The 9257-nt window shown below is 39.3% G+C and overlaps 1 protein-coding gene across 1 annotated transcript in view; it reads left to right on the top strand.

Moving 5' to 3' along the window:
- Nucleotides 1–7287, top strand: part of WDR12 (WD repeat domain 12) — a 20863-nt gene extending 13576 nt beyond the window's left edge. The window contains exons 11-14 of the mRNA XM_015819605.1: nucleotides 1073–1205; nucleotides 1922–1994; nucleotides 6527–6606; nucleotides 6878–7287. Coding sequence (XP_015675091.1) covers nucleotides 1073–1205; nucleotides 1922–1994; nucleotides 6527–6604 — 284 coding nt within the window. The 3' untranslated portion in view covers nucleotides 6605–6606; nucleotides 6878–7287. The remainder of the gene's footprint in view (nucleotides 1–1072; nucleotides 1206–1921; nucleotides 1995–6526; nucleotides 6607–6877) is intronic.
- Nucleotides 7288–9257: the final 1970 nt, after the last annotated feature.

The following is a 9257-nucleotide window of genomic DNA, read 5'->3' as shown; positions in this document are numbered from 1 at the left end:
AAAAAAAGATTCCTTTCTCCCATATTTGGGCTGACAGGGTGCACCAAAACTCAAAGATTATATATATATATATATAAAATAATCAAGGCATTGAAAAAAATCTCATATATTTTTTCAATGCCTTGATTATTAAAGTTTAAGGTCACTCATTTACTGAGTTGAGTAATTGATATAGCATTGTACAGAGTTCATGTACTTTGGAATGTGCCTTATTAGAAAGCAGGAGTGGCTACTCACATGTCAACTGTGGAATTGTGAAACCTCTGCAATGCCTGCCTAAATTGGTTATTATTCTTTGAATAATAATGTGGCATTCTTGATGTGGCAGAAAAGTAATGGCCATGTCTCTCGCCTTCTCTTTCACGTCTTGCAAACACAGTGATAGAGGACATACTTTACATGCAGAAGATCCTAGTATCTCTAGATCAAAGAGTCAGGGTTAGGGTTGGGATGATGGGAAAGATCTCTCCCTTATTCTCTGCAACATTTCTACTAGTCATACCATGTCAGTGAAGTTGATATGGCAGCTTCCCCTATCTCTCCTTATGGCCAGTGTTGGGATTCAGCCAGTTCGCATCACTTCGGCAGAACCGGTAGCTAATTTTTTGTTGCCCAGGCCCAGAATGGACTTCCGGAAGTGGCATCCACACAGTGAACAGGTGGTTCACATATTTGAATCCCACCACTGCTCATGGCCAATAGGTGCCCGATTTCTATAGTTGTATCAGTATCACGACACTTTATTTTAACAATCCAGTTTACATTTTAAAGGAGGTTATTCAGCTCATGAGTGGCTGAGCTCTGGAATGGTGGTCACAAATAGCACAGGTAAGACTGTGATAGGATTATTCCCCTATCATTCTCTATCTAGCTGAGGTGGCATCCATAGTCTAGCATCACTACCACAAATTGCCTATCAACTTCTACCTTAGCAAACTAAAATCGGAACCCTACAAAGGAATAATCTTTTTGTCTTTCTGGCTCTTTTTTCCCCAAAAAGACCATTACGAGCTTTTGTTTCAATAACTATAGTATATTGTACCTTGTCGCTATTGAATCTGTCTTGTTTCAGATGGCTCTTTGGTGTTACTTTCTCTCACCTCACATACTGGCTGGGTGACTTCAGTGAAATGGTCTCCTACTCAAGAGCAGCAACTTATCTCTGGTTCTTTAGATAACATTGTCAAACTCTGGGATACAAGGAGGTAAGCTGAAATCTGAAGTTCTCGTTGGTTGCATTTTATATATGATTTCAGATTACTATATGACACACAAAATGAAGAACTGCAGTTTTAAGGGTTTGCAAGTTCTTGCTTTAAAATATACTCATTGGTTAATAAATCTTACTTCAAGGATACTCTTGGTGAGCCATTAGATCTGAACATGCAAGTGAATTTTGCAAAATGTGCCTCCAAATTCTCTACAGGAATGCATGTGCAATACATGACATTGTAAGATGCTCAGAGTCCCGTGACTGTGAGATGTGGGCAACATATAAATTAAATAAATTAAGTGATATAATTAAGTGAATAGAGCCCAACATGTTTTTTAAATCTGAATTTAGTACTAAAGCACTTGCAAGGCTTTCATACCATGCCTGATCTTAAAAAAGCTACATGGTACATTTGGAAATTGAAAAAAAAAATCATAGCGAAGAAAATGGCATTTCTATATGGACATTACCAGGAGTCAAGATCAACTTAAGTAAGATTTTTGTTTCATCTCAGATGGGTGGACAATATGTGTGTCCTGGTAGATTTAGATTTAAAGAAAAAGAAAATAGAGAAAGAGGAGTTGGAGATAAAATGGATTGAGAGGGAACTTTATTTGTTTCAGCAAAGAACTATCATACCATTTAGGTAACAACGCAACACTAACAACACAACACTAAAACTGGCTTTAATAATCTATATCTCATCAGTTGCAAAGCTCCTCTTTATGACTTGGCGGCTCATGAAGACAAAGTTTTCTGTGTGGAGTGGACCGAAGCTGGGGTAAGAATTGATATTTCAAGAAAGTATAGAATCGGATAAAACTGAGTACAGAACTAATGTTTAACTCTGCATCACATAAAATATTCCAGGACTCTTGTCAGTATCCTCTGTTTGTGTGAATATGTAAACTTGGGTGTGTAGAGAGACAGGTGACAGAACAGGTATGAGACATGCAGGAATCAGATGTGGGCACTGCAAATCTTTAATTATGGAAATAGGTGCTTCTTACTTCTCAGTAGAAAGAATTATAGCCACTATCCAAACTCACAACAGGACACTTAAAATTAATTGAAATTATTGTTAATGTTAAAAGGTACAGAAGTTAGTATTGCATAAGTAAACTCACATGAATCTCATACAAATGCATGCAAATGCAAATGTATAAATGCCAAAAAAGGGGGAAATAGCCCAGACAGTATAGGGGCAAAGTCGGTTTTCTTAGGGCTAAAATTGCCCTTGTTTTTAAAGCAAGGGTGTAGTCAAGTAATATCCCTCTAAGATGGCTGGATCAGACATTGCAATCTGTTAGGAGTTGGTAGTTGAGGCTTTAAGTCTTCAAGAGACTTAAGGAATGCCTTTTTTTTTCTTAATGCCTCCAAACTAGCATTGTTTTAGAATGAAACAACTCCTTAATTTCTCCAGGATTACCTCAAAGGGCTAAGATATCTAAGCACATTCGCCCCAGGAATCTTCTATAAAAATGAGAGGCAGTTATCATGACAGAGAAGGCCAACTCTCATCAAATGACTGTGTTTGATCGTTGGGATACAGAACATACTCACTTTATATGATTGTACAGGATAGGTCAGAGATCGGTAGATCCTCAAATAGCAAGATCCTGTGCCATGGAGGCCCTTTTTTAAATAGTAATTTTATGAAAGATTGTAATTACAATGGTACCATGAAAATCTGTACAGGTACTCCTCGACTTGCAACAGTTCATGCAGCGATTGTTTGAAGTTAACAACGGCATTGAAAAAAGTGACTTATGACTGTTTTTCACACTTTTGACCGTTGTAGCATCCCTGTAGTCACATGATCAAAATTCAAATGCTTGGCAACTGACTCGCATTTATGACAGTTGCAGTGCATTGGGATCATGTGACCACCTTCTGCGACCTCTTGACAAGCAAAGTCAATGGGGAAGCCAGATTCATTGAACAACCGTGTGACTAACTTAACAGCTGCAGTGATTCACTCAACAACTAAGATGAGAAAGATTGTAAAATGGGGCAAACCTCACTTAACAAATGTTTCACTTAGCAACAGAAATGTTGGACTCAATTGTGGTCATAAAGGAGCCGGTATCTGAAAGTCAAATAAGTGGTCAGTAGTGGAGCAGCAATGTTACACAGACATATCACAGCATGCCCATCATTGCCCATATCCCTGCATTCTGGACCCACCTGCAGCTTCCAGGTGGTTTCCTAGGACAGCTTTGTCTACAGCACATTGCAGTAATCATCCCGTGTGGTGATTGGGGTGTGAAGGACCAGTGCAAAGGCCTCCTTGGTCACAGCTGTCATCTGTTCTTTGAGCAGAAATTGTGAGTCTAGATCAGACATGTCAAACTCACAACGTCACGTGACATCGCGCAATGTATCGGAGCTCTTTCCCTATTGCCAGCAATGGGGTGGGCGTGGTTTCCTCGTGACGCGTCCGGCCCATGGGCCGGCAGTTTGACACCCCTGGTCTAGAAAAACTCAGATTTGGGCCACAAGGCCCAAATGGGGATATGTAACCCCATCCAGAAAATTTCTGGGATTGGGGGCTCAAATACTGAAGCCACTTAGTCTTGTTATGGTTGAGCCTGAGTCTGTTTCTCTCCATTCAAGTTCTGACACCTATTAGACACTTGCACAAGATTTTGACAGCATTATTGTCAACCCCAAATCAATGGATGACTCACACACAGCCTCATGTAGCTAATATTAAACAGAAGGGGTAAAAGTGTGAAGGCTTGAAACACCCCACAAGTTAGGGGCTTCAGTCTCAACCCCTCCCACCCCAGTTGATTAGAACAGTATTGCCCACAGAGAAAGGGAGAGAAGCACTGCCACACCATGCTGCCCCCTCCTAATCCTTACAGATGGTCCAGAAGAACACCATGATCAACTGAAAGCCACTGAGAGATCAGGGAGAATGAGGATGGCAGCACCGCTCCATCCCAACTCTGGATAAGATGTTTCCAAAAGGGCCATCTGGAGCTATAGCCCAGCCAGTTCTTAAAAAGGAGAATTGAAAACAGGATAGAAATTTTCCACACTGTTGGATCCAGCAGTAGCTTTTTCAGGAGGAGGTGCACTGTGCTTCCTTCAAGGCAGGCAGAAACACTCCTTCCCTCAAAGAGACTGACACTGCTGCATGGATCCAATCACATAGCACCTCCCTAGCAGCCTTGACAAGCCTGGAGGGACATGGGTATCATAAACAAATGGTTGAGCTTGCAGTCCCAAGGGCCCTGTCCTCTTCCTCAATCTCATCCCAGCTTTATTCTAAATATTTAGAATTCATTTTTCTTCAAAACCAAAACAATTGAACCAAGGGAAGCTATGTTAATAATAAAAACTGGCTGAAGAAAAAGATGTTAAACTGGAACTGGAACAGCAGATCCAAATTATTTATTTCCTTCCTTCTCATTCTTGCATCCAGGTTTTGTTTTGTTTTGTTTGCACTGTGATTCAACCAATTGTGTAAAAAGATCTCTTTGCAAAATTCCCAAGCAGTTGCAGCCCCTTCACTGCCCACTCTAAAAAAATAAGCTAAACCTTATTTTGGCTGTCCAATCTCTTCTTAAAAATTTCCAGTGTTGGAGCATTCACTGCTTCTGGAGGCAGGTTGTTCCACTGGTTCTCTCCTTGATTAGTTTCCATCCGTTGCTTCTTGTCCTGCCTTCAGGCACTTTGGAAAATAGCTTGACTCCCTCTTCTTTGTGGCAACCCCTGAGATATTGGAACACTGCTATCATGTCCCCCTTCGTCCTTCTCTTCGTTAAACTAGACATACCCAATTCCAGCAACCGTTCCTTGTATGTTTTAGCCTCCAATCCCCTAATCATCTTTGTTGCTCTTCTCTGTACTCTTTCTAGAGTCTCAACATCTTTTTTACATTGTGGTGACCAAAACTGGATGCAGTATTCCAAGTGTGGCCTTACCAAGGCATTCTAAAGTGGTATTAATACTTCACATGATCTTGATTCTGTCCCTCTGTTAATGCAGCCCAGCACTGTGTTTGCTTTTTTGGCAGCTGTAGCACACTGCTGGCTCATATTTAAGTGATTGTCCACTAGGACTCCGAGATCCCTCTCACAGTTACTACTATTTCCTTACTAAAACTGCCCTTCTGTTTATGGTTTAAACATTTAGGAATGAAGCCATGATGGTTTACTTAGCAAGTCTTGTTAAACAGTCACTCCTTATGTGAAGTGAGTATGTCACAAGTGATTTTTTAAACAAGGCTTGCTAAATAAACCATCATGGCTTGATTCCTAGATTGCAGTGTTCTCTCCACAAGGGTGCCTTTGAAGATACCTAGAAGTTCCAGCTGATCCAGAATGCAAAGGTGTGGATTCTGATAGGTATGCCTTCATGTACACCTGGATCATTTCTGATTTATCAGTTGCACTGGTTATTGGCATACTTCCAATTGGCATCCAATTCAAGGTGCTGGTTATGGCCTATAAAGCCCTACCTGGCCTATCTACCATGGTATCAGCCTAGCTGGTTCCATATAAAAGAGTTGGCACGCTGAGGCTCTTCAATTAAACAATGTCATCTCCTGTGAACCAGGAAGTGTGCTTTATCTGCAGTGAAGTTCCTCCTGCTGTCAGTATGGCTGCCATTTTGATGGCATCTGGAAAGCCTTAAACACCTGGCTATTCTTCCAGGCCTTGGTTAGGGTATTGGGGCTCCTGTTAGCTAGATTCACTATTGGTTCTTGTTTATTTATTTAATATTTATTTATTTTATAATGATTATATTGCACTTTCTATTTTATTGTACATCGCCCAGAGTTAATTTGGAGTTGAGTGGTTCCTATATTGTGTTAATTATTTTTATTAAATTATATTGATGCATTTTGTTAAAGCATGGTTAATCTAGCCAACATCATGATACAAAATTGAGCTGGAGTTGCATGAACAAGAAACAGAACATGGCCAAGCAATTATAAATATTATTGCATATAAAAATGCTTCCTTTTCAAATACAGGAGTAGAGACTTCCCAAGGATACACTACATTTTGAATCATGTTACTGGTTGTTTTTTTCCCACATCATACTCTGATGATAATAGTGATCAAACATGAGAAGGTTTTTTCCTGTTTTTTCCATATTGGGGATAATGCTGTTAGGAGAATATTTTCCTGCTATTTGGAAATTATTGAGAAATAAAAGTCATGGTGGTTTTTTATTATTTAAATAATACAGTTTTCAGGGACTTTGTTACTTTGCATTTTTATTCCTTTTGATTGGAAAAACAATTAGTTTGTAATAGTGTCTTATAATTAGATCTTCTCCCCCTCTGTGTTACAGTTGCTGCTGAGTGGTGGAGCAGACAACAAACTGTATTGCTACAGATACCAAGCAGCTACTTCAGATGTTGGAGCATGAAAGTAAGTGAGAGGGCAGTTAAAGCAAAAACTCTTCCCCTACAGCTACCTTGTTTACCACATACCGTATGTAGAAAATGGGTTGTTTAATAGCGAGACAAATCATAGGCTATATCCAAAAGTTCTTGTGAATTCAAGACTGCCTTTTAAAGAGGTGATGTTTGTCCATTCCTTCTTTTCCCATTAGATTCTAGCGATTTTCCAGAATAGTGTGGGAAGTGACCTAGGGGTTAGCAATGATGAATTGGTAAAATTTAATTTCTTTTCCCTCTAGGGAGGATTCTGCTGGATCTTTGTCTCATATATGAACAGAAAGTGTCCTGCTATTTGTAGAAAGGATATTCTGGAGCCAGTCAAATGTGTATTCTTGTGGCATGGAGCAAAATTCATTTCCTTGTCTTTCTTCAGGGTTGAAATTGCTGTCCTTGTATTTAAAGCTTTTTTAAATGTACATATATGAACAGTACAAAAAAAAATTAACCATTTAAACACGATACTGGATTTCAGTATAGTATTTATGTCAGTTACTAACATAATCTTATTTTGTGCAACTATATTTAAATGTTTCAGTTCATTATAATTTTCAGCTTCCTAAACCATTTGAGAAGAAATGTCCTTAAACTGGAAATCTGTTTATTGCAGATGGCTAATGGTGATTCTATAAAGTGTATGTTTTTAAGAATTTTTAATTAAATAAATACATTTAGCTTTGAGAAGAGATAAAATGAAATGCATGGTTATTTGGGGGGGGGGGGGAGAAACCTTTGAAGCCTTCCATTTCAGCTGAGTTACGAGAAGCAACTAGAATCAGGACATTGTCAGTCTTACTCTTGGTTAAGACATTTCCTACTGATAGTCCCAAATTCTTCACTATTATATTACTGTACCTTGGATATCTATTTGAGGAAGTCTTTGACGTTTTGAATTTGAAATAGGCTCTGAAAGCACGTGATCCTCCAAGAACCAATTTGAGAATTTCCTCTTACTTCATGGACATTCTCTGAATGTCATCCTTAAGAAACTGAACAGTTAGCTGCAAAAAGTTAGAGGTGACAATACATACGTCTGCTCATATTTCTTTCTGATAGCACCTTGCTCCATATAAATGTCTTTTCCTCTTCTGCCCAAAACTGAATGAAGTCTTGAATATTTTTAGACTGTTCCTTAATTACCTATGTAATATTCAGCAAAGTACCTCTTCTTTGACACCCAAAAGCAGTTGCTTTTAAGGGATTTTTGTGGTGTGTCAGTCGGGCCTTTCTAAAGTCCTGGACAACATTTAGCACGGATTCCTTGGCCTCTTGCCTTTGACCTTATAACCGGGTCCCTCCTGATACTTATACTTCAGCAGTGTAAGTGCATCTTTAAAGACAGCAGAAGATTCCCATTTCAACAGAAAACTCTTTTAACAACCAGTAACATTTGTAAAAGACTTCCACTTTGGGGCCATGGAGAAAACAGGGTGGGGTGGGGGTGGGGGTTGAGTGTGCTTCTCATTGTTTAAAAAAGTGTTTTTTAATAATAACATTTTATTAATTTATCAAAATATAAAACAAAAATACAAGGAAAAGCGAAAATAATGGTCAAATAAGGAAGGAAAGGAGGAGAGAGAAATATGTAGAGTAGAGGGGACAAAGAAAGAAAATAGAAAATTAAACAGTTTGAAAGGGTACCAGGCAGATCATATCATCATTTGTATGTTAAATGTATATCATGTGTTTCATTCAAGAGCTTGTGCAGAGTGCTCCATCCCCCCCCCCATTTTTTCCCCATAATAAAAACTGAGCTGAGCAGGTTGATAAGCCAAAGTCACACTGTATGTTTCCATGGCCAAGGATTGATCTGAAGCAGCATCTCCCTCATGTTAGTGCAGCAACCTAATCACTCCATCATATTAGCTCTTAGCAGTTCTCCCTGTCCAGATTTAGTACCCCAGACTGATGTAAATACAGGCACAACTATTCAGTTACTGACCGTTCAAAGTTACAATGGCACTGAAAGAGCTAGTAAAATTTGCTGTCCTCAATAACCTTCGTATTTGGTTTGCAGCTTGGTGCAACTAGTCACCATGATCTCTTTTTATATGCATTGTTTTTATGTTTATACGTTGTCCAGGAGCCAGGCATACTTCAAATTGAATATAGGTATAATCCTGGTTGGGTATAGCATGGAATCTGTCCAGCTAAGCATATTTTTTGGTTAGACTACGAAAATGGACTTTCATGCGTATCAGGATAATTTGTTTTCAAGAGTGGGCGGGGAGCATCTACAGTTAATCCAATGTGCCTTTCATTTTCAACAGCCTATTTTTATTCCATCTGTTGACTGAAGCCTGAGATTCATCAGTAATCACACGCAAATGGAATACAGGGCCATATTTGAGCCTTCTGCAGCATTGAATGTTGCTATGCATTAAGCTTGTATGTCCCAAAAGATGCATTTTTTTCAAAGGGAAAAGTAACCTCATTCCTCTGCACAATCTGCAACCTTGGCTCTTTTATGACTCATGGACTTCAACTGCCAGAATTCCTGAGCCAGCCATGCTGGCTCAGGAATTCTGGGAGTTGAAGTTCACGAGTCATAAAAGAGCCAAGGTTGCCTACCCCGGAATAGGAGAAGAAAGGAGCAGTTAGGGCTGGAAATTGTTTCTACTT

The sequence above is a fragment of the Protobothrops mucrosquamatus genome, unplaced genomic scaffold, assembly GCF_001527695.2.
Source record: "Protobothrops mucrosquamatus isolate PMUCROS unplaced genomic scaffold, P.Mucros_1.0 scaffold958, whole genome shotgun sequence".
In the NCBI taxonomy this organism is placed as follows: domain Eukaryota; kingdom Metazoa; phylum Chordata; class Lepidosauria; order Squamata; family Viperidae; genus Protobothrops; species Protobothrops mucrosquamatus.
This window is presented reverse-complemented; position numbering and strand designations above follow the sequence as displayed.